The sequence below is a fragment of the Sciurus vulgaris genome (genome assembly GCF_902686455.1).
Source record: "Sciurus vulgaris genome assembly, chromosome: 6".
NCBI lineage: Eukaryota > Metazoa > Chordata > Mammalia > Rodentia > Sciuridae > Sciurus > Sciurus vulgaris.
The window spans coordinates 25,565,439-25,591,386 of record NC_136466.1 but is presented as its reverse complement, the minus strand read 5'-3'; the positions used below and the strand labels follow the sequence as shown (position 1 = coordinate 25,591,386).

General features: G+C 44.4%; 1 protein-coding gene across 3 annotated transcripts in view; it reads left to right on the top strand.

Moving 5' to 3' along the window:
* The window catches only part of GALNT10 (polypeptide N-acetylgalactosaminyltransferase 10), a 222,184-nt gene that overhangs the window by 95,699 nt on the left and 100,537 nt on the right, over nt 1–25,948 (top strand). For all 3 annotated transcript variants that reach the window (XR_013764815.1, XM_079145961.1, XM_079145960.1), the window contains exons 2-3: nt 6,270–6,372; nt 8,881–9,019. Coding sequence is in view for 2 of the 3 variants with exons in the window: in XM_079145961.1 (XP_079002087.1) it covers nt 6,270–6,372; nt 8,881–9,019 (242 nt within the window). In the remaining variant the exon portion in view is untranslated. The remainder of the gene's footprint in view (nt 1–6,269; nt 6,373–8,880; nt 9,020–25,948) is intronic.

Sequence of the window (25,948 nt, the reverse complement as noted above, 5' to 3'; positions counted from 1 at the left end):
TATGGTTTTGCCCTTGGTAGCATGAAATCAGTCTTTCTATTCAATGGCTTCTATTTGTGAGTGACCTTCCCCTCTTAAGGAATGAGGCCCCATCCAGGTTTGGAATCTCAAGTCCCAGGTGTTGAGACAACAGAGTTATTGGCCCTACTGCCGATTGGAACAACAGGACTTGCCTGACACGGCCCAGCAGACTTTGTCTCACGATTGCCGTGTTGTAGTGTCTCCTTGCGTTCACACGGTACCCTTCAGATTTGATGATTTTCTCTTGCGACATGGTTCTGGTTGAAGTGAAAGGAAAACCTTCTCAAAGCATCCGCCAGCTGAGTAGAGCTGAGGGTAGGTCAGTGTCCTGTGAGTCTGATTCTCAGGACCTGGAATAAGAGCAGTCTTCAGCCTTAGAAGAGGGAACATTTTCCCCTAATGAAACAAAATTGTCTTTCTCCCTGCGTCTCCCTCAGGAAGCAGATTCTGAGATCAACTGAAAGTGAATGGGTGGTAACTTATTTTATTCTTGGAGCTCTACTCTAGCCGATTCCTTGCTCAGAGACCCTCTGCACCCACCTGCCAGGCAGCTCAGATGCCAGGCCTTCAGTTCTAGTCCAGTCTTCCTTCCTGCTCTCGTGGCTCATGACTCTGTTTTGCACACAGCTCACTCCAGCCAGGCAGGCTCCTTGCCATTAAGGGAACATGTCCCTTACTTTCTAGCCTCCATTCTTCCCCCAGCTTTCCCTGCCTGGATTCTATGCCCCTTGCAACAATTCAGGACCATCGCCATCCATTCAGGCTCCTTTCAAAGAGCAGGAATTCTTCCTTGCTCCTCCCAGGTGGAATTTAATTTGGGGATCTTATAAATACCTATAGAATTTTTCTATATACACGTTTCAAGGCACTGTGTTATAGTGTTTTGTGTGTGTGTGTGTGTGTGTGTGTGTGTGTGTGTGTGTTTCCTTTCTTATGTACTGTGTCCATATGATTTGGTGAGACCATGCACTATCTTACTTATCTTTATTTCTTCCCTTGTTCTGTGGACATGGCAGACCCTCAATAATCATTTGTTAGATGAATAAATGAAAACAATTCAGCTTATGTCCTCAAAACCTATGAAGAAAGTGCGATTATCCAAGTGTGCATACTCCTTGGCTTAAAGTATCTTTGTACTTTGGGCTAAATTAAGCTCTATGGGGTCCTCTCTGAGGTGTAACCTATGAGGTCACTTTGAAGAGGGTGACTTGCTCTGTAGCTGGACATGTACAGGGTGTGTCTGTGACTGTTGGTGTGACAGAGAGAGACAGGGGTTATTAGAATAGTCTACTTAGTAGATAAACAAATGTTTGGAATTATATAGAGTCACTGAAAGCTCAAAGCAAAATCATTTCAGCGCCTTCGTAGGGTTAGTTGAGGGGAAGGGGCGGGCCAAGCCATCCTAGAATCTGCAGCAAATCTGGTCTATAGTGCAGCCTGGGACCCTGCAGAAGCACAGGACCTGCCTGATTTTCTTTCCAGCCCTTGGCTGTTTTGGGGACTCAGGCCAGCTTGTCCAGAGGGCCAGGTGTCCTTGCAGAGTGAGCTTTGCCACGTCTGCAGTCTTGGGACCAGAATACACACTTCAACGGATCTTTCTTCTTGAGCAGAACACAGCTGGCCTATTCCACCACCATTCTTCCCTTCCTCCGAAGGGTGCCAGGCACACTAAGTAGTGATTAAACAAAGATTAAAATTCCATTTGTGTGTGCGGGTGTGGCTGTTTGAACACTAATTGATTCTTTTAGTGGAATGTGAAGTCAACAGCACACAGATAGGTGAGCAGTTATACAGAGCAGCCAGTCAGAATCCATTTCCAATTTATTGTTTAATGTGATTTCCACATTAATTCTGCCAGCCTCCTCCACAAACTTACTTCTCTTGCCATGCTGCTTGCCCTCCCCTTTGCCTGCAATAGCCAAAGGACATTCTGGAAACCAAGGGAGAAGAAAACCCACAAAAGAAGGTTGCAAGGAAGGCAAGTAATCACAGCTTTCAGAGACAAATCTTTGAGTGTACAGGACTAAGGAAACTTGAAATTACCTCTGGACTGAAAATCCAGACACGCTCTCTTACGTAAGGGTGCTCTTGCTGTTGCTTAAGAATTGCCGTCTTTCAAGAAGCATTGTTCACTCCTTTCCTATTGTTAAAGGTCGGTGGCGTTTGTTTCTATTGTGGAATGCCACTATAACTAAGAACTTTTTTATTTTCTTAAAGAACACTAAGTCTCCACATGGGCTTATGACATCCTGTTAATGAGGAAACTCACTAAATCCTGTTATCAGCAGGAGCCAGTTGAATCGGATCAGGTGTTAAATAGGTTGCCTCTGCAGGACCCACGGTGTTATTATTAGATTCCCATTCCCTCTCCGTTCCCCCAAACTTAGCTGTCGCAAACACCAGAACATACTTTGTTTTTATAAACTTTCTCTAAAATCAATGTGTGAATAATAGCTCTTCTTTCTGAGAGGTCCTAACTTTGTCCCAGACACTAAGCTAAATACTTTGGATAGATTAGTTCAGTTAATCCCCAACATCCCCAGAGTAGATACTGTTAATTAGTTTTCACTATTTATCGGGAAACTGGGGTCCAGCTGCCCACGAAGCAAAACTTAGATTCTAGAATAAGAATGCTGTGTGCCATTAAACTAGACCTCCTGCCTCAGTCATCTATCCATCCAGCCATCTGTCCTCAGCTGGCATTTCTCCAGAGCCAGGTATTGGCCTAGGAATGTGTACTGATTAGCCCAAATAAATATGCCCTACCTTCAGGAAGTTCCCAGCCTATCCCAGGAAGAGAACAGCCAGATTCTGTTTGGCCTTTGGGGCTGATAAACTATCAGATTTAGGGCAAACCTATTCTACTTGGTTAACCTCAGATTTCATATATGTAGAGTGAGGCAGCTGGGTTTAGCGTTTTTCCAACTTTACTGTGAATCACAATACCATGTGTTTAAATAAACAAAAACAAAACAAAATCCTTATTTTTCTAGGCTCCTGTTCACAAGTACTTGGACTTAGGTCCAGGGTGGTGTCCAGGAATTAGCATCTGTAATAAAGGCCCAGGTCCCCCCAGCCACCTTGTGCCAGAGGCTGGTCTGGCTACAGCGCCTTTAGGACCTACATACCCAGAGCCTTGCACAGCGTGGGTGTCAATAAACATCTGGTGATAACTTGAATGATCTGGGGTGTTTCAAACTGCCTTCTCTCTCTAGGAATTCCATGGGTGGACCTCAGGAACTCCTAAACCACAGAGATTGACCATAATTTTTATTAAGGTTTGAAGGTAGATGCATATCCTTAAGGCAAAAGCAGTGGTGGGAAACTCCCATGAATTTGGATCCTGAAATCAGCACTGTCAGTTCAAAGTCCACTGTTTTATTTAAGGGACAAGTTTCAAAGATTGAATCTGTGTGGTCAAGAGACATCCCTGTATTCTAATCCTGGTAGCATCAGAACATTCACACACAGGTGGAGAAAACCGTCCTTCACAGAATCTTAGACACTTGAGACGTCCTTTAAAGGTTGCCAAACCCTTGCTGCTCAAAGTGTCATTTGTGAGCCTCATCACTTGGGAGCTTATTAGAAATGCATCATCTCCGTGTGGTGGCACATGACTGTAATCCCAGCAAGTTCAGGAGGCTGAGACAGGAAGATTGCGCATTCAAAGCCAGCCTTGGCAACTTACCGAGGTCCTAAGCAACTTAGTGAAACCCTATCTCAAAATAAAAAGAAAAAGGACTTGGAATGCAGCTCAGTGGTAAAGCACCCTGGGTTCAATCCCCGAACAACAACAACAACAAAAAAAAAAAAAAAAAAAAAACAAGGAAAATAAAGAAAGAAAAGAAATGCAGAATCTCAGGCTACCCACTGCACATTAAGATTTGAGAAGTACTAGCCCTAACCCAGCACTTGACTCTTGTCCTCTGCAGCCTGGTGAACCGTCAAGCTTCCTATCCCTGTACTCCTCTAACATCTTCTTCCAAGTGGTCCTGTTTGATTCCAGCACCAATCCAGCTTTTAGAATTTCTTCTCTATCATTCAGTAGCTTCTACCATGGGTACTCACTTCAGCCTCAGGACTTCACAGCACAGGACAACTCCTCCCATGTTCCCCAGAACATCTAATCTCATCCTCAGTGCAATTTCTAATCTTCCCCATGTAGGATACGTCACTGCACATCCCAGCATGTTGCAGACTATCTGGGGCCCTGCAGGGAACACAAATGAGAGAAATTCAATGAGGAACGATGGGGACTGTGGCAAACTGGGCAGATAAACCCCACTCAAACAGGTTAGGCCTCACATAGCCCTTCTGTGGGGTGTAGGAAACTCAGCCCAGGCATCGACATCATCGTGGGTTTTCAAAAGAATCCAAACATCGTGACAAAGCAATATGAAATCTTCCTGTTTTTCAAGCTCCAATGTAAAAAACCAAACCAAAACAGATTTCTCCATCTGTAGCACAGGGAAGTAGGGTTGGCTCAGTTTCCAAATGTATTCGTTTGCTTGTTTGCTGACCATCCTTTGGTTTTTAGTAGAGGAGAAATCCCACTGGAACAAAGCACATGGACGCTCATCCTCCCCTTCCCATCTCAGCACCCAAGGCACCTCCTGCAGAACTGTAGCTCAACTTGGTGGAAACCCACTCAGCTGATTAGAGGGTCCCTTAAGGACCTTCCAGCTCAGCGTCTGTGATTTCTAAGAGCCCTTAGGCCTGCTTGCAGGCATGTGGCCTTTGTTTTTATAGTTTTCCTTCTCACTCTGACCAAGACAGCTAGTATTCCAACTGTCAGAATTATCTTCTTGCAATTCAGAGAGGTCTCCAGGAGAGAATATGAAGGATCCTAGTCATCCCCAGACCTGTCATGAGGAAGGCTGGGCTTGTGGAAAATCTGCTAACCTGAGGGTGAGCCAGAGACTAAATAAACAGGCGTGGGGCCTCTTGTTACCACTACTGTTTCAGACCACCTCACATTCAGGCCCTCCTAGTCAATTATATAGGAAATAGGCCTATAGGATTCTGCCCACCGTGGCAAAAGAAGCCCGCAGGGATTTAATGGGCAGGGTGATCTGCAGAGCCGCTGTCATTTGTGTACACACAGAAGGTTTGCAAATGGCCACACACAGGGTACATGGGAAGGCCTGAGCCTGGGCCACACCTGTAGGCTTGATGGCTGGCATGGGGACACTGGGACCCAAGAGCACAGCCTCCTTTAATTTGGGAAGCCATTGCCTAATGGGGCCATCAGGGTGGTCTTACTTCCCTGGACCTGATGAAAAGCTGCCACAGCCCAGCTCTTGGGGCTGCTCTCTTGGGGCTGCTGTACATATTTTTTCTTTCAGCTTCTCAATTGTTCGTACAGTTTGCACACATTTGCCAAAATTCACCCTTTTTGCCCCTGAGCCCTCGGGACTATAGAGATGACCAAGAACCACTTCTGCTCCCGGGGCCCTTCCCCTCAGGCCATGCCAGCTCTGCCATCCCCACCTGGGTCTCGCAGTCTGTTCACCCTGTAGGCCTTCCTTTTCTCCTTATTGAAGCCCAAGGGATGCCTCATGTCCATGAAGCAGTCTCCATTTCTCCCCGGGGGATGTGAATTCTGGCTGTGCCTTCTCCCAGTCACTCACCTAAGGCTCCCTGTCCCTGCCCTGTCCAACATGCAGCCACTAGCCACATGTGGCTGTAGAGCCCTGGAAACAGTCCGGACTGAGCCAGATGCAAGTGTGAAGGACATGCTGAATTTTGAGGACTTAGTGCCCAAAGAACAGAAAAGAATGTAAAATATTTTAATTTTTACCTTGATTGCATATTGAAATGATACCACTCTAAATAGACTGTATTGGATTAAATAAAAATATGACTGAAACTAACTCACCTGTTTTTCTTTTTTTTTTTAATGTAAAAAGTAGAAATTTTCAAATTATGTATCTTGCTCACATAGTATTTCTTTCAGGCAACTCTGCACCCAGCACTTCCTCCCTTGGGTGAGAAGAACGTGCCCATCTTTTCTCTCCCCTCCTGGCTTAGGAGGTCCCACAGGGTGGACAGTGAGCTGTGTCATCTCTCTGGCCTCTGCATAGCTTGCCAGGACAGGGGAGGCCCTCCCCTGGGTAGACCAAGGGAAGAACCGACAGTGACAGACGCCCGTTAATCCCCAGAGGCTCCCTCTGGAAGTGCAGCAAGGCTACGGACCTTATTTCCACTTTTCTTCTTTTTTACAGTTTTTGTCCTTTTTTTTTTTTAAGGGCTCACACAATCGGCCAAAGAAGACATTTTTCTTGGGAGATGGGCAGAAGCTGAAGGACTGGCATGACAAAGAGGCCATCAGGAGGGACGCTCAGCGCATAGGTACGGAGGGCAAGATGGTGCACCGGCGGGTTCCCCGGAGGGCGTGTGTGGGAGGTGGTGTTAGCATGTGTGTCCGGACCTCCTGTTGACTTCCTCGATCTGCAATCATTCCTTCCCCTGATTTCTGCCCCCACTCCATCTGTTCTTTCCTCTTTTCCACTCACATCACCAGATCCCTTGCCTGTAAGCATTTGTCCTGCCCCCTTTGTTGGGTGATTGAAAATGTCTCCACCGTATAGGATACTTTGCCACTCAAAGAGCGTAGTAACAAGAGCCAGACGCATTGAACACCTGTGGGGAGCAAGGTCCATGCTCTGTGTTTTGTGCATTTTTTCTGTACAACGCTGAATTAACCTTTATGGCCCATTTAATTAGAGGGGGCCTCTATCTCAGAGAGGTGCAGTAACCTGCCTGTAGGCACACAGTGAGAGCAAGGCCAACTTGGGATGGGAATCCAGGTCTGGAAGGCGGGTTGATCCCACCCAGCACCACAGCCATGAAGTTTAATTAGCTCAAGTTTTCTTTGACTAATTGGTCTTTGGAGCAGTTCCTATTGGAGAGTGTGGAAGGGCTGGGATAGGGTGCCACAGAAACCATTTGTAGAGTCAGCACTAGAGAGCCCGGGCATGGATCAGGAGAGCAGCACGGATGCCACTTACCAGGCACGGGCCTGTCAGATACAGTCCGTACTCGCGGGGCCTCAGTGTCTCTGCCGTCACTGGGGCTCCTGCCCCCCTGCCTGGACCACCTCAGGGTGTAGCGAGGGTGACACAGAAGTGATGGGTGTGAAGTAGCTTCACTGTGCTGGAAAGCACCACAGAAATATAAAAGATCGGCATGTCCTTCATTTTTATCTCAAAGGCAGACCCCACTATTGGTTTTTTTAAATGATGTCATGACAAAACCGGCCTCCCCCAAGGCTCTGAAGAGAGCTGATACAGTAACCGAGCCAATGGTCAGGAGACCATAACATGCACCACCCTGTGTGCCAGTGGTTTACAATGGAGGGGGCCGATGCTTAAATTGGAAAGGGGCCATTTGCAAAGAGCCTATTTGCCAGACAGTTGTGCCAGATTGATGAGAGTGTGGGGCTGGCCATCAAGGAAAGAGCGGTGGAGACAGCAAGAAGAACCAGCAGGGGTTGAGTGCTAGCTGTATGCAGGCATTTTGCCCTGAGTGGCCTCCTGAGTCATCAGTGAACCTTCATTTTCCAGGTGGTACAAGAGCGAAAGCTTAGGAAGGCCAAAGCGTGTCCAGGTGACAGCTTGGATCTAGCAGGGCTGGCCTTCCAACTTCACGCTGCCCAACTCCAGGGCCTGAGCTCTGAGTCAGCCTGTGGATGGCCCTGCTAAAGCATCCCTCAGAGCCAACATTCTGGTCTAGTCTTTCTGCTTCATGCATTTGTACCCTTCGAGGGTTCTATCCTGGGTGTGGTCAACAGTGTCTTATGGTGGAGCAGTACAGGTGGCAAAGGGCAGTATCCTTCCCCTCATCCGGATGAACTGGAGGAGCCTTGGACTCCTCTACTCTGCTGCACCTTCTTGGCAAGCTGATGTTGCCAGCATTTACTTTGCAAAGTAAACAAGGCCACCAATTCCAGAAGTTGAAGTGATTTTTAGTTGCTTATCTTATTACCATTTCTTTGAAACTCATCTATGCAGATTCTTGGGCTACTATTGCAGTGGTTGTGATACAATTCCCACACACCAAGTCTCTTGGGAACCCAGAGACTTTCCTGAAGCATCAGGGACTCCCCAGATGGATTGCACAGAGAAAAGAAAGCTAGCACTCATCCACCCAAATCTGTGACTGAAAGCAACACTTTCAGGCAATCCTAGCTTAGGGTAGGTAGCTCTTAATTTATTTGCTCTCAAAAGAAAAAAATGAAAGCATCATCATTTATGGTAATTTTGATTTAAATATAAAGTTTGCTTCCCTTAGAGAGTAATCATATTTCCTCAAATTTATATAGCATTTTATAGTTTACAAAAAATGCTCACGTGTGCAGCTCTCTTGATTCTCCCCCAAATACTGTGGGTATCAGCCGAGGAAACTGCAGCTCAGAGCTAGTGTGGCTTGCTCCAGGTTGATCCGCTCATCAGTGGGGGACCTGGCTGCACATCCAGGTGGTTGGACTCCAAGGTTAAGGGTATTTGGGGGTCCAGGGGAACGTGGGCACCGACACACTTGGTTTTATAGCTTTTCTGAGTGTCAGTATATTCCTCTGTAGATTGAGAGCTTTCATGTCTACTGTACAGTGTTGCTATGGAGATTACATGAGAACAATATCCTTAAGGTACATCATAGGGCCATGACTGAATAGATGATAGTTCCCCTCCCCCTCTTTCCACTTCCCCCTGCAAAATCTGGAAGCATGCCCAGTATCCAAGTATAAAGCTTTATCTTTGTGATTTAGATACATTTTCCATCCTTCTTTCCCCTTTCCATTCATAGAACCCCCATAGATGCTAGGTAATTAGCAACACCAAATTTGCTCTTTACCTCTAGGAAATGGAGAACAAGGGAGACCTTACCCCATGACGGATGCTGAGAGAGTGGACCAGGCATACCGAGAAAATGGATTTAACATCTACGTCAGTGATAAAATCTCCCTGAATCGCTCTCTCCCTGATATCCGGCACCCAAAGTGAGTGTAACATCTCTCATCTTCTGGGATCTAAGGATTTCACCTGTGGCGCTTGTGTGAGAACTAATCAAAGAAACAGGTACAGGAAGCACTGCTGACGGAGATTCCCTCCTGGTGCACAGAGGGCCTTTGGCAGAGGTTCACGTGATCCGGTTCTCCTGGAATGTAGAGCTGATGAGGCAAGGAATGTGCCAGCTCTCCAGAAGAATCAGTCTCCCTCTTTTGCAGGGGAGCTGGAACCACTTAACCCCTGCCTTTTGTCCCTTGCTCTGGTCCCCAGGGATATTTGGACCTCAATTTAGAGGATCATAGCAGTGACTTTTCAGCCCTTATTCTCTCCACTTTCTGTGAGTGATGTTTTTATTTATTTTTTTGGTAAATATGTATTATTTTTTAGTATTGTCTTGTTTATTAACTGTCCCAAATCATATTGAGAGAGGACACATCTCACCAAGTATAAAGATGATAATGGCAGCTGACATTCATTGAATAGGCAGCATGTGCCAAGCACTTCATTTGTATCATCTCAGGTTCCTGTGAGGTAAGTTCTGGAATACTGCCCATTTTACAGATGAAGAAACTGAGGCTTAAAGAAGTAGCATGGCTCAATTAAGGCCCCAAGATGACTGAGAAGTGAGCCAGATCTTAGTTCAATAAGAACTGTGCTCTGGACCTTCAGCCCTCCTATGTTTTCAGTAAGGTTTGCTCCCATGGTGATGGTGACTTTCAAGGAGAGCATATCTCAAATTTGATGCACATTAGAACTACCTGGAGAACTGCTAGAATACAGGATACCAAGCCTCATCCCCAAAGTCCCTAATTCAGTAGGTCTGGATTGGGATCCAAGAACCGGTATTTCAAGCAACCTCCCTGGTGACACTGGGTGCTGCTTATTTGGGAACCACACTTTGAGAAGCACTGCAAGGAGAAGGTATCAAAACTGCTTCTAAATGAGGCAGTACTGAGGAGCCCTGGAGCATAAAGTGTCTGCTCAGGACCTAAGACAATAAAGCCCAGGGAAAGAAAACAGCCAGCCTTTATTAGATGCTTACTTATACCAGGCATTGTTCTAAGCCAGTGACTCTCAAGGTGTAGTTTTCCAGAACAGCAACATCAGCTTCATCTGGAAATTTGTTAGACATGTAAGTTCTTGGACTTCAGCTCAGATTTTCTGGATCAAAGATTCTAGGGAGGGGCCCACAAATCAGTGTTTTAATAAGCACTCCCATTGATTCTGATGCAAGCCCAGGTTTGAGACCCACTGTCCTAGGCACTTGAAGTTCATTAACTCAGCCAAAACTTCCAGAACCCCTAGGCACTGTTATTACTCACCGTTTTACAGAGTAAATTAAGGACCCAGGTGCAGTGGCGCACACCTGTAATCCCTGCGGCTCTGGAGCCTGAGGCAGGAGGATCACAAGTTCAAATCCAGCCTCAGAAACTTAGTGAGGCCTTGAGCAAAATAAAAAATAGAAAGGGCCGGGGATGTGGCCCAGTGGTTAAGAACCTCTGGGTTCTATCCCTAATACCAAAAAAAAAAAAAAAAAGAATTGAGGCACAAAGGGTTAAATAGTGTTAAATAATGTGTGCATAAGATACACAGCTGGTTAGAGGTGGAGACAGAATTTGAACCCAGAGAGTCTGGCTTCAGAATCCATGTTTAATCTCTGGTCCATGAAGGTCTTTCCACCTATTGAAACTCGGTCACAAAATGTGAGAGTCAAGACTGAATCCTGGGAGCGTGTTCGGTGATTTACAAATGCTTTCATCTCCTTACCTCTTTTGTTTCCTGCAACCATACTTTTAGGTGGGCATTGTTATCTCCCCCTTGTAGATGAGGAAATGCCACAGTGGAGAACTTTCACCTAAAAGATGGGCTGCCACCCAGAATGAGGCCCTGTGCCTTGCCAAGTGGGGATGAGCAGGGACCCCAGTGTGCTTGCCTGTAGGGCTTGAAATTTGTTTCATGATCTTCACTGCCAAGCCCCTGATTTTTCCATCTAAGCCTGAGCATGTAGTTCAGCTGGATTCGGAACTGTGACCTAACTCTGAGGGTCAGAAACTCAATTTTTGTGTTTAGCCCCTTGCAGGTTCAAAATTCTGCAGTAATTTCATCTTCCTGGGTCTAGGGAAGAAGTTCACTTGGGAACCTGGTTCTCTGACCTCAGCTGCTGTTCTGTGGTACTGTAGGTTCTCAACCCTGGCTATATCTGCATGGTTTTTGAAAAAATACAAAGGGCTGGAGTCCCACCTCCAATTGCTGGACTCTTAACTCTCTGAGGATGCAGCCTGGGTCTCAGTATGTTCTGAAATCTCCAAAAGTAATGCTCTTGTATGGCCAGGAATCACTGATATAAAAGAAGGAATATTTTGCAATGAGAGAAAAAGAAAGGCTGGGTGTGGTCACAGCTTTTATCTACCCTTTCATCTAGTCATTCAGTAATGACATAGAAATGTTCTATGAGCAAATCCCTGTGCTCAACACCAGGAACACAGAGGTAAATGAACTATCATTACTTGGTGTATTGTGCAAGGTGTGGTGACAGATGACATAAGCAGGGCTTTATACCACAGTTTAAAAGATCAATAATACGGGTGTGTGTTAGTTAGCTTTGTATCACTGGGACCAAAATACCCAACAAGAATAACTTAAGGAAGGAAAATTTTATTTTGGGCTTATGGTTTCAGAGATTTAGTTCCTGGTTGGCGACTCCATTTTTCTGGGCCTGAGGTGAGGCAAAACATCGTGGCAGAAGAATATGGCAAAGGAAAGCAACTGAGGTCATGGCACCCAAAAGCAGAGAAAAAGCACAAGAAGCCAGGGATAATATGATCCCCAAGGCCATACCTTCAGTGACCTCCTTCCTTCAGCCACATCCCACCTGCCCACTGTTACCATCCAGTTGTCCATTCAAATTATTATTTCATCAAATGGATTAATTCACTGATGAGGTTACAGCTCTCGTAATCGAATCATTTCACCTCTGAACATTCGTGCATTGTCTTAACACAAGAGCTTTTCAGGGGATACCTTATATCTAAACCATAACAGGGCGGTCACAGGATGCTTTGGGACAGCAGAGAATTCTGGGTTCTGTACCAGCCTTTTATGAGTTCAAAAGGCCTTCCTGAAGGAGTGCCATCTGTCACACCCTAAAAGACCAGCTAGAGAGCAGAAAGGACATTGCAGGTAGGAGAAAAGCCTGGCAAGAAGCCTTCGAGAAAGAGAGCACACATCCTCTGGCTTAGGGCTTAAGATGACCCTTCCACTGGCTGAAGGTAGAGCCAGGATGAGGGCAAAGCCCAGTTCTTTCCCAACAGCCCAGAAAAAGAAGGTCTTCTTATCGAGGAGTCCTGCCTGGAATCCACAGATGAGTCTGTGGACAGTTCAGGTCATCAGTAAACTTGGATGAGAAAAATATTGCATTTTTTTCCATCAACCTCTAGCTGAAATACGATGTTCCCTCTAGTTATTAACGTAGGCATTAAAGCCCCCATGACACTGTCACCCAAAGAAACCATTCTACATCACTTTATAGGCCTCTTAAAATGGCATATGCGCTTGGCATTACTTTGAAATGAAGGTAGTTTTAGATTTTATATCTAGATTTTACTGTGAGTGTGTTAATAAAGGAGCATATTTACTACTGAATTTCAAACTTTTGTTCTGTGATCTACACAGTGGCTTCACAATTTATGATAGTGTTATATCACCATAAAGTCATCATAGGTTGAAAGTATCGTCAGTAAAAAATGCAGTTAACCTCATAGCTACTGAACCTCATAGCTAAGCCCAGCCTACCTTCCATGCCTGAGAAAACTTACATTAGCCTGAGATGAGGTCACAGCAGGCGAAAACAGAGAGCACAAGGACCCAGGGATGATGTGATCCCCAAGGCCACATCTCAGGCCCAGTTGGGAAAAATCATCTAATTTTATAACATACTGTTGAATGTCTCATGTCATTTATGGAATGAATACAGTAGGAAAGGGAAACAGAATGGCTATGTGGGTATGCTTTTGCATCACTGTGAAGTCAAAAAATCATTAAGTTGAATCATTGCATGTCGGGAACCATCTGTATTTCAGTCTCATTAGTTTCCTCCATAATTTCATGTATTTTATTTTCTGGCTGTGAACATTATTTGGAGACACGTCTGGAGGCTTCACCAGCTTAGCAGAGGGCCCTCAGCATTGGTAAGCTGCAGAGCACCTGTTGCAGGTGGTGGAAATTGAGCTAGGAGGTGGGAGGCATCTCTGTTACCAGCTCATCCGCCCACCCAGTCAGCATCCAAGTTACTAACTGAAAGATGTCACCAAATCCAGCGCTCCTGGCAACCCCCCTTTTTTAGAATTGCCAAGTATGGAAGCCGACTTTTCAGAAATGAGTTGACAGATGTCTTGAAGAGCTCTTCTGCTTTCCAGGGGGATACTTCCCCACAGTTTGACAGCAGGAATGCAGGAGTAAATTAGAGCTACTCACTCCCCTCAGTTTCTTTTAGCTTAAACAACTTCTCCAGCAGGAGCTGAGGTTTACATTTGCCTTTTATTCCTTCAAACTGAATTTTGGCAACAGCATGTCAAGAACAGGATGGAGGGGCTGTTTGTTTGTGCCAGCTGCCTTTGCTTGCACCAGAAGCTGCTCTGGGGAGTGCACAGCCACAGAGAACAGCAGCTAGGCAGTTGGGCACTGACTTGCTGGGCTTGCATGTGGGAGGAGGCCAGCTGGCTCAGAGCAGGCCTGCCCTCTGTGCCTCCTGCCAAGTGAGTGTGAACGGAGGCTGGCTGGTGGGCTGGCCCACTTTCCTACTCCCTGGGGAGCCCTGCTGGGCTGCTTGGCAACCCAGCACAGAGGCTCCTCCATGGCTCCCAACTGGAGGCACAGGGGAGCTGCAACTGCAGAAGTAGCTGGTGTCTTCATTCTTGTGCAGGTCCTGCTGCTGGGTGGTCAGCTTCTTCCCTGCACAGATTATCCACAGTGGGAATGAAAGCAGTCGGCAGTCCTCATCTGCTTTCTTCATGCTGTGGGGTTAGCTTCAGTAGTGAAGGAACCTGAATGGAATCTTTGTCTACCAGATTCCTGATTCCTTCTGTGCTCCTTTTTGCATTTTCCCCCCTTTTTGTTAAATTAACTTGGTTAATTTATGGTATGTGGTGAATTTCTTCAGAAGAACTTATATTATACTAGACCAGGATTCTATTGAGCAACTTTATAATCCTAACAGGTTACAAAACACAACAAAGAAGTCAGAGCCTATTACCTTTGACAAACATATATTAACTACATATTCTGGAAAAAAAAAAACTTGCCAGCATAAGAATTTTAAGTCAACCACATTTGTTGTTATAATAATAATAGCTCCCCAATAGGAATGTACACATAGATATAAAATTGCTATTTAGGGGTCAACATGGAGTAATAGGGACCAGATTTATACTCTTGCCTGAAACAACCAAAAGCAAAACAGATAGAATATGTGAGGCAATGCTTTCTAAGATACTTGGACATCAGGCAGTGAAATGCATTAATCCCAGGAGATGGGAATCAAATGAGGTGAGCCTTACAGTTGCCACAGCTTACTGCCCCAGGTCATGGTACAAGGATAGAGACCCTGTGTGGAGCCTGGAGGACTTGTCCAGTCAGGGCGATGGAGCTGAGTGTCCAAGGAGACAAAGAAACTGGAGTTTACAGGACTGGTACTAAAGAGGAAAGATCCACGGAGGTCTAGGACATCCTCTTGACTCTTCAGCAGAGGTTCTGATCAGCTTAAGCCTCTGAGGAAGCTGCCTGAGGCTAGGGGTTGGGGGCAGGCAGCAGTAGCAGATCAACCAAAAGTGCCAGAGGAAACAGTGCCTAGCATTCACTCAGAGCTGAGGATGGTGCCTTTCTTCACCACTCAGTATGGAAAATTTCATAATTCATATCCCATGGGCAGTTGGGTAGAGTTTTTAGAAAAGGTTTGCCTTAAAGGGGACTAATTAGCCCTAGATTGAACATTAACCTGGACAAGCCTAAAAAAAAAATCACAAATTATGACCCCAAAAGGCCAAACTCTTTCCAAAGAATTTAATGTATTCCAGAGCAAAGTTTGAGGATATTTATGGAAAAACAAAAGTGTTCATCACTGAACAATGTGAAATCCATTCAAATATTACTAAGTGTGCAAAGAAGCAGGGAAACATGACACAAAATGTTGAGGATAGTCACTGAATCAAAACCAGTCCAGCTATTAGACACAGATACTAGAATTAGCAGAGGACAGTAAAAATGTTATTATAACTATAATTTATATGTGTGAAAAGTTAAGTAGAGAGATAGAAAATATTGAAAGACCCAAAGTGAACTTCAGGAAATGAAACTGACAGTGCCTGAAATGAGAAATGCATTGGATGGGATAATGGAAGATTAGATTTACAAGGGGGTAAAAATAGTGAGCTTGAAGACATAGCAAAGCAAAATACCAAAATTAAACAGAAAGAAAAAGAATTTTTAAAAATGAAAGGAATATCAGTGAACTGTGGGCCAACTTTCTGAAGATTCGGAGGGAAATAATGACCCAAACCTCTCCAAATTGGATGAAAATTATAAAACCATGTCCAAGAAGCTCAATGAAACTTGAGCTCACGAAAAGAAACAAAAGGCCAGGCATGGTGGCACATGCCTATAATCCTAGCTACTTGGGAGACTTAGGCAGGAGGATCAAAACTTCAAGGCCAGCCTGGGCAACTTAAGGGTGACCCTGTCTCAAAATAAAATTTGAAAAGGTCTCAAGTATAGCACTTGAGCTCAGAGTATAACACTTGGTTCAATCCCTGGTACAATAAGTAAATAAGTAAATAAATAAGTAATAGCAAAAGAAAGAAAGAAAATTACATCAAGGCACATAATAATTAAATTGCTGCAAACCAATGAAAAGAAAAAGTTTTAAAGCAGTCAGTAAAATATAACATATTATATACAGAGGAACAAAGATAATAGAATTCTTGTTGGAAATAGTACGAGCAAGAATGTTATATAGCACCATCTTTTAAAGTACAGCAAACAAAAAACCTGTCAACCTATAATTCTGACTCAATGAAAATATCTTTTTAAAAAGATGGAAATGGGAGTTTTTATTCACAAAAAATGAAGATCACTAGGACTAGTAACTATATATTTTTTCTTATTCTTTAAGTCTTTTAAAAGCTATTTGACCCTATAGCCAAAAATAATAACAACATATTATTGGATTGAAAACATGTCACAGTAAAATATATACCAATATAAATGTTGGAGGGAAGAAATAGTAATATACTATATGATCTCATACTACATGTGAAGCGCTATACTCTCATTCAAGGATGGAGTTTGTTAAGTTTAAAATGTATACTAAAAACCCTAAAGCAAGTGCTAAAATAACAAAATGAAGATTACAGCTAATAAGATAACAAAGGAGATAAAATGGAATCATGAAAAATACTCAGTTAATCCAAAAGAAGGCAGAAAAAGAGAAACAAAGATCAGAAAGGAAAATAGAAAGCAAATACACAAAGATTATGGACTTTTAACTTAACCATATCAAAAATCACATGAAATGTAAATGCTCTAATGATTTCAGTTAATTTGCAAGGATTGTCAGATTGAATAAGAAAGCAAGGTCCAACCATGTGCTGCCAGCAAGTAACATTTTAAATATAAAGAAACCATTAAGTTGAAGGTAAAAGGTAAAAAAAAAAAAAAAAAAAAAAAAAAAATATATATATATATATATATATATATATATATATCAGTTAAAGTAGATTTCAGAACAAAGAAGTAGTACCAGAAGTAAAGAAAGTCATTTCATAATGAAAAGGCCATTCATCAAGAGGACACAGCAAAAAGGGAAGAACTATGGAATGAAGTTGACCAAATTATGCTGTATGCACATATGAATATATCACAGTGCATTCTAATTTTATATACAACTCCAATATACCAATTAAAAATAAATAGAAGAAATACCAGTAAAGTAGAGGGAGAAGATGGGGGCGGGGGGGGAAGAGGAGGGAAAGAGGAAATACTGGACTTGAAATGAAGCAAACTGTTATATACATTTATGAGTTTATCAAAACAAACCCCTCTATAATGTAAATCTGTCATGCACTAATCAAAAATAAAAAAGGACACAGTAATTTTAAACATTTATATACCTAGTAGGAGAGCTTCAAAATACATGATGCAAAAACATAGAACTACAAGGAGAAACATACATGTCCAGTTATATGAGAACTTAACACCCCTTTCTTAATAATCAGTAGGACAAATACAGCAAAAATCATAGAGGATATAGTAGACTTGAATGGCACTGTCAACCAACCTGACCTAATTGACATTTATGAAATACTCCTCCAATAACAGTAGGATATACAGTTTTAAGTGAATATGGAATATTGACCAACATGGACCAAATTCTGTGCTGGAAAACAAGACTTCATACATTAAAAGGAGTCAAGTGATATACAGTGTATTCTGTGACCACTATGATACTAAATTTAGAAATCAGTAACAGAACAATCTCTTAAAATTTTCCAAACTTTTAGAAACTGTGTAAGTCACTTATGAATAACAAATGTGTCAAAGAAGAAATCAACAGAAAAACAAGAAAGTATTTTGAACTGAGTGATACTGAAAAAAAAACAATGTATTAGAACTTGTGGGTGTCACTAAAGCAGTACTTAGGGGAATCTGTGGCATTAAATCCATGTATTACAAAGAAGAATGGTCTCAAGTTGGTGTTGAAATTGCAGATTCTATAACTTTTTTTTTATCTTTTTTTTTTTTTTTTCCCTTTTTGGTACCAGGGATTGAACCCAGGGACATTTAACTACCAAGCCACATCCCCAGCCCTTTTCATTTTTTATTTTGAGACAGGGCTTTCTAAGTTGCTTAGGGCTGAGATTGCTGAGGTTGGCTTTGAACTTACCATCCTCCTGCCTCAACTTACCAAGTCTTTAGGATTACAGGCATGTGCCACTGTGCCCAGCTGAGATTCTATAGAGAATATTAATGATGTAATTTTATGAACAGCTTTTTGCCTGTTGACACTGTGGCTAAAAACCTTCCCATTACAGAAATTTGGGGTACAGATGGGTTCACTGGTGAATTCTACCAACAATTTATGAAACTATTCAAAATAAATAAATAAATAAATAAGAGGATGGGGTACTTTCTGATTCATTGTGAAGCCAGCATTGTCCCAAGACAGAGAGCAGACCAAGATATTCTGAGGAAAGAGAATCGCCACCAATGCCCTGCGTGCCACTGGACAGCATCGTTGTTCAGTTTTTTCCACTCAGCAAACAGAAGAATCAGAGGGGTGGGGAGGCGTGCCAAGATCCAATGGGTGGTGCCCCTGAGCAGAGTCTATCCAGAGTCCAGTCGGAAACGGATCTGTCATCGTGGTTTGCCACCCATTACGGCATTCCAAAGCACCCTAATAAAAGTGTGCGGACTCAGGATGAGTGCGCAGTAAGGAAAGAGCTTTCTGGACCCAGGAGACCTGGTAACTGAGGTCCGATTCAGGGACCACCACCTTCCCCGCAAGATAGCGTGGCCTCGGTGATGCTGGGCTGGTGTGGGAACCAGGGATGCCTTGTGTTTGTAAATAGCCCCACTAGCAGAAGGGCAGTCTTCCTGATGGGTGATGTAAGCCCTATCAAGAAGGGCAGGGATGTAGCAGGGACTAGCCTCCCTGACCCAGCAGGCATCTCAGCTGTGCGTCCCTGCATGGGGTCAGGGGACCAGTGGACGCTGTTGACAAAGCTGCTATTGTGCTCTTGGGCTCCTGCCCTGCATGGCCACCTCACTGATAGACCTAGAGTTAACAAAATCAGAAACCTAAGGTAACTGTGTATTTTTTAGGGACTCCTTTCCCACCCTTCCACCTCTGATGTGCAGCCAGCCCTGCTCAGGCTTATTATAGTAAAGTGACCCAGAGATGGTCCCTGCCTTGAAGAGACTGCAGGCCTGCTGTTCACTTGCCACTGTCTCTGCAAGTCACGTGTTCATTCCTCAGGAAGCAAATGTTTATTGAGTGCTGTGATGTGTGCTTCCCCTGTGGTCTGGGCCCTGGGGAAACGGTGAACAAGTAGGCAAGATGTCTTCGCCTCCTGGAGCTTACACCCCACTAGAGAAGGGGCACTCATACTGTAAACAAGCAAACAGGTTTATTAGTTTTCAAAATGATGGTAAGTGATGTAGGAAAAAGAGAGGTAGAAGCAGGGTAAAAGGTAGTCAAAGTGATGGGGTTGGGGGTGCTATATTTCAGGGCTCAGAGAAGCCCTCTCTGGTAACGTATAAGGAGAGATATGAAGAAGCAAGGGTCCAAGCTGGGCAGCTAGCTGGTGGAAGAGACCTGCAGATAGAGGAAACAGCAAATGCAAAGGCCCTGAGGCCATCCTTCTTGGTTCATGTGACTGGCACCATGTTGACAAGAAGCAGGGCTGGAGAGATGTCTAGGAGGGCCAGACGTCATGGTGAACTGCTGCTTTTGCTGCAGTGCATGAGTTAGGAAGTCACTGGAGGGTTCTTGAGCAGAGAGTGACATGATCTGATTTTCATTTTGAAAGGATCACTTTCATTGCTATTTTAAGAATAAACTGTAGGTGGCCACAGGTGGAAACTCAGAGTCTATTACCACAAAGTAAGGGAGAGAGTGACTCAGACCACAGTGTGAGTGGCGGCGTCATCCGTGGCTGAACTCCAGGTATGCTTTGAAGGTGGAGATGGCAGGATTCACTCAGAAAAGTGGGTAGCCGGAGATGACACCAGCATTCTTGGCCAGAGCAACAGGGGATAGAGTTGCCACTTACAGAAATGGAGATGACTTTGGGAAGAGCAGATTTCGAGGGGACATCAAGGGGTTTTGGGGGTGATAGTTTGTTTCTATTCCAGACAAGTTTGAGACATTATTATTACCCAAATGCCAGTGTCAGGAGGCAGTTGAAGACATGACGCCATTTGAGTTGTGAAAAATGGAAATGGTGACAGGATTCTTTTCTGTCACCGTGTTTGTGTCGTGGTTTTAAGTAACTTATCTCCCTTGAGTAGCAAGCAGTGCCTAAGGCAAAACAGAGAGGAAGTCTAAAAAGAACCCCAGCTGTCATCTGTGGTGTGGGGACTGATGGCACTATGTTCCGTGCTCAGGACTCAGCAGGAGCAGTGCCCACCACCTCCTGCCCTTTCCAGTGAGGAGGAATGACTGGAGTCTGTGCCCACCCTGATCCCCCACGGGGCAGAGCCTGTTGTCGGACCCTCCACCGAGCAGGGACAGGCTTGGAAGACATATGTAGTACTTATTAGCAGTTTTTGTCCTTTTTATCATGATTCATGTGGTTGAGTAAGCCTACCTGACACTTTTATAATGGAGTACTTCAGGGCAAGATTAGTGCCAGGGTACCCAGGATATGGTGCAGGGTGGACTTCCCGTATGGCAGGTTGTTAGCCAGGCAGCTGTGAGCCAGGAAGGAAAGAGTCCAGGTTTCTTGGGAGTAGCACCAATTTTTCAGGAGACTGAAATCAGTTCTCCTTCTCTGAAATTAAATGACTCCCTTCTGAACAATGGTGTGTCTTTCAAGGGAACCATTATTGACCCATTGGACCCAATATTGGGATTTAAAGATGCTCATGAGCCTTAAAATAAAATGGCAGTCAATAAAATTTTTCAAATTGACTTCTTTGATTTTTTTAAACAGACTTAAGTCAATTCAACCCTTGAGTTGCAATTGGGGAGATTAATTGCTTATAAGCAAAAATGCTATCAGCTGAAAATCACAATATGCACACATTCCTACCCCTATAATTTATGCAAGGTAAAACCCGCTTGACAGAGACACAGACTGATGTGTAGTTGGTGATTTTTACTTTGTTTCATTTCCGCATTTTCCACATCTACTAGAAATGGATACTGTGTTCCCCGTTCATAACATCTCCCGGTTATTCAGTGTTTTTACTTATCCCTGTGCCAGGCCTTGTGCTGGGCACTTTACCAGATTTACCTTACTCGTTTTCACTCTGCATTTTTGTGTGATGATGATTTTATTTCCTTTATGCTCAACATTGCCCCTGACTGTTTTGTGGTTCTGTCTCCTCCAAAATGGATTGTATCCAATGATGATCACTAGCTCCATTTTACAGATGCACAGACTGAGCCTTCGAGAAGCTCAGCTCTTGGCTCCAGTTTGAACTGCTAGTAGAAGATGAATATTCAATCCTGAATCCAAGCATGTGGTTCCTTCTACTGCAAGGTGTACAGACAAACTGAGACCCAGGTTTTACAGAGAAGGAGGGAGACATTTTTAAATTCTGTGCTTTGTGCATGAAGCTTATTGGACAGCCATTGTGAGGAGGATTTGCTCGATAATCTAATAAACATGACAGGCAGACTCCTCCATTGCATTTTGCTGTCTGTGCTGAAGGTAACGTGCTTGTCCAGGAGCAGATAGATAGCATTTGGTAAAGTTGGTTAAGCATCTCACCCAAGATTTGGAAGCAGAGTCTCCTTGCCAGATACAAATATATACCCCAATTCCCACTTCCTCCAGCCACACCGTACCTGATGTCAGCCTTGAACAGGCTTAGGGAAAGAGGAAATAACGACTCAAAGATAAGGGCGATTATCAGTTCTCTCCCTTCATTAAGATGGTCTCGGGGGCAGCCTGGTGATAAGACAAGCAGAGACCCTCAGTTCAGGAGCACTGTTACCTGGAGCAGAACACGAGGCACTTCTGATTTTGCATCTCCTTCTCCATACCTTTCCTGGGGAGGACATTCAGAGTCCTTTCCGTCCTCGCTGCCTATACGCTCACAGCCTTAATCTTCCACGTAGCAGATGGCAACAATTTAGTGTGTAACTGCCCACCATTTTCTCCTTTGCTTATGCAGTATGTATAGACATATAAATGTGGTGTAGTGTATTGTTTTATTTTATAAAAATGTGATTGTATTTTAGCATTTCAGTCCACAAGTAGCTTCTTTCACTTAGCGTATTTGGGTCACCTTTGTAAGACATTTCTGATAACTGTGTGATCATTCTGCTGCTCCTTGATAGACAGGCATACAGGTTGTTTCCAGCTCTTTGCCTCCAGAAACAGTGTGGTGAAACCTCCTGGAACACTTTACGATTTATTTCATCTTTTCTCCTCGTTCATGAATCATCGGGTGTCTTGGTATTCAAGTTCATTTCTCCTAAAACTTTGCCTGGCAGCTGGCACCCACCTGGAATCTGAGGTGTGGTCCTTACGGTGGTTAATTCCCACTTATATACTATATTCATTCACCAGAACTCCTTCACTCCAGCCTTTGTTTAAAGATTGAGTAGGCAGAGTACATTGTACATCCTTAGGAAGAACTCACATTTTATCATGTGGGACGGAAATGAGAAGAAACTTGATTGGAATTTTTTCAATGTGTTATTTTTAATCACTATCCTAAAATTAGATACAAGCTGAATAAACTTAGGATCACAGAGGTAGGAAAAGACAGCACAGTCCAAGAGCCTTCAAATACTGCTTGACTCTGTCATCTCTGGTACAGGCCGACTGGTGCAGAATCGGTGGTGACCTGGTAGCACTGAGGTTCATAGTCACAGTAGTAGTGGTGACTCCTGGTTTTCTCTAGCTGTCATTTGAGAAGAGGAGAGAACAGCAGGTGGGTCCAGCCAGCTCTCAGCAAAGCTTCCTCGAGTGGAAAAGGGTCTTCACAGAGATGTCTGTCTTGGCCCGTGTTGTCACAGTGTTGAAGTCAGCTTTTTCACTGCTGTGACTAAAGGATCTGACCAGAACAATTTTAAGGGAGGAAAAGTTTATTTGAGGGTTCATGGTTTTAGAGGTCTTAGTCCCTAGAAGGCCGGCTCCATTCCTTGGGGCTTGGGGTAAGGCAGAACATTATGGGGGGGCAGGAGCGTGGCAGAGGGAAGCAGTCACACAGGATCAGGAAGCAGAGTCCCCTCACCAGATACAAATATATACCCAAAGCCATGCCCCAGTTCCCCCCTCCTCCAGCCACACCCTACCACTTCAGTTACCACTCAGTTTATCCCTGAGTGGATAAACTCAGGGGGTTAAGTCACTGATTGGGTTCAGACTCTTACAACCTAATCATTTCTCCTCTGAACCTTGCACTATCTCACACGTGAGCTTTTGGGGGACAGCACACGTCCAAACCATGACACAGGGTCATTTTCTGATTCCTCTGATTCCAACTGACTGTGTTCAAGAGAAAGCCAGTGCCTCCTAGAACCCAGGGGAGGGCAGAGAAGAGTCAAGAAGACAGTGCCCACTGAAGAAAAAGGGACCGCATGTTGATGTGCGTCAGGAAAGGGCTTTCCATGTGCATTGGGGGGGGGGGGGGGGGGGGGGCAGGAAGGCTTTTCACCACTTGAGCCTGGAGCTGGCAGCTAATTATTTATTTATTCTATGGCACTGGGTATTGAACCCAGGGAGCTTCATCCACAGCCCTTTTAATCTTATATTTTTGAGACAGGGTCGTGCTAAGTTGTTTAGGCCCTTGCTAAGTTGCTGAGGCTGTCCTCAAATCTGTGATCCTCCTGCCCCTCAGCCTCCCGAGTTGCTGGGATTACAGGTGTGTACCATCAGCCTGGAGGTGTTTATAACTTCTCTTTAGTCAACTTCCTGGTGGTTCCAGCGTCCATGGGACATAGTCTTTCTGAAAAAGTCGTTATTATAAGGGACTGTCCTTTCTGCAAAACAGAGAAGGGAGAATCTCAGAATTTTGAACTTGAACCATTTGCTGGAAAATGATCTACACTGTGGCCTCTGCAGAGTGGAACCTGAAATCATTCCAGATGGCGTACCAGGGACATTCATACACAGCACTTCTTTCATTCTTTGTGACAGCCTCAATAGGAAGGGGACCTATATCCCCATTTTACCCTAGTGGAAACTAAGATACACTTTTCCAAGCTGGCTGCTCCGTGACAGAGTGGGCTTTGAACCTGGATCCAAAGGTGTCTTCGTCCCACGTCCCACCCTCACCACACCTGTATTTGTATCCTCAGGAAATAACCTTTCTTTTCACCCTGAATGGAGGGCCACCATCTGAGATGTGCATGTGCTGTCTCACTGTGACCTTCGGAAGATCCCTCTCCCTCCTGCACCTCAGTCCTCTCATCTGTAAACCCAGGGGCACAGACAAGAAGAGAGTTGGCCTTCCAGCCTTAGGGCACAGTGGCTCTCCTTGACTTCCCAGGTTGCGCCTTGCACACAGCCTGGGACCAAACCTGCCGGCTATCTGCCTTATTTATCAACCCAAAGAGTTCCTGTCTTCTGCCACCCCCAAGACACAAGGGCAGTTCACCACAGGCCCCATGTGGTCGGTGGAAAATCTAAAGTCTTTCTCTACTACAAAGGAGGGTATGTCAGATTTGGTTCCCATGACAAGGTGCTAAAATGGCACCCATTTCCAGAAGATTGTTTATCTAGGAGACCAAGCATTGGAAGCTTTCAAAGAGCCCAGTCTCCATAAGAATTTTTAAAGTGATCATCCCTTTGAAAAAGAAAGAAGTCACTTTTGTAACCATTAAAGGACAATTTGTAATAATGTGCAGAAGACAGAGGTGGCGGAGTGCTGGGTTCTTCAGGTGTTCATTCTTGATGTCCTGGTGATCCAGTTGATGCAGTATTGATAGGACACATCATCTAGATTAACAGTGTGTCCAGCAGTCTCAGCATCCATGACCTGGAAGCCCAGATTTCCATTTTATTGATATTTTATAGTTTAGAACTCATAATTCTAAAAGAATTCAATTATTTTCAAAATGAAAAAGAAAAAATGAAGATAATTGATGAACTTTAGTGCAACCTTAGTTGCTTGCTTTTGGTTTTTCATTCAGGGAATGGATTTAGCCTTAGGATAGACTTCCTGGGCTTCCATGTTACCTCATGTAATGGGGCTTCCCACGTAAGAGCCAAAGGCATTGCTTAGTTGGAATTGCAAAAAGTCTGACAGCCAAGCTCTCAGGAGGAGCAAGAGGTGGGGTCATATCCTTTCAAGTCTGGCCTTCAGATTTTGACTCCAGAACACCAGGAATTTCTGGATTCCACTGTTAAGAGGCCACAGTTACCTCTCTGTGTAACTCTGTCTCTGCTTCCCTCATTAACTTTATGACTCTTTTCCCAAACGTCAAGGTCATACCCTCAAGAAAGAATTAAATTGGCCTGGTACATGCCATCTGGGCACTGCCTTCTTTCAAGGCCACTGACACCTGGCAAGACAGTGCCCTTGGGTCAGGAATCCGCTCTGCCCAGTAGCTGTAGCCAAGGATGGGGCAGTCCTAAGGTCCACTCACAGCCCTTCCTCAGCAAGGCCATTCCTGTTGGGAGGAAAGGCACAGTAAGGCAGGACCCAAGTCTGACCTGACTGGCCCAGAGTTTCCTTTTTGGATCAAGGTGGCATTGTGTATACCAGCATGTTCCTTTCCCAATCACTTCTCAGCTCAAACCTGCAAGTTTGCTTTATAAAGGAGGACACTGAGGCTTGCAGAGGTCAGTAATCTGCCCAAGGTTATGTGGTTAATAAGTGACCTCTTTGGCACTATCCATACCAAACTACTTCCGATAAATGGGAACAAACGCGAATGAACAGATGAGAATGCGCGTTGAATGGACATCAGCGGGTGTACTGGGGCCCCACATTTCTCCTGGGGGTTTTCAGTTGCTGAATTCATCAACACCCCCTGCAGATCCCCCTGTTCTAGGCTGTTTGGTTTAGCCCCCATAGACCTAGAAGACAGGCGGCACCCGGAACATGGCGACAAATGCCAGTTCCTTGAGACTGTGTCTGACTTAGATTTGTTGTTTACCTCCAGGGTCTCCAGAGGGCTTTCCCTTTGTATCGTGACTAAAGGAGCCAGGCCCACACCCCCAGCCGACACCAGCCGGCCGCATGTT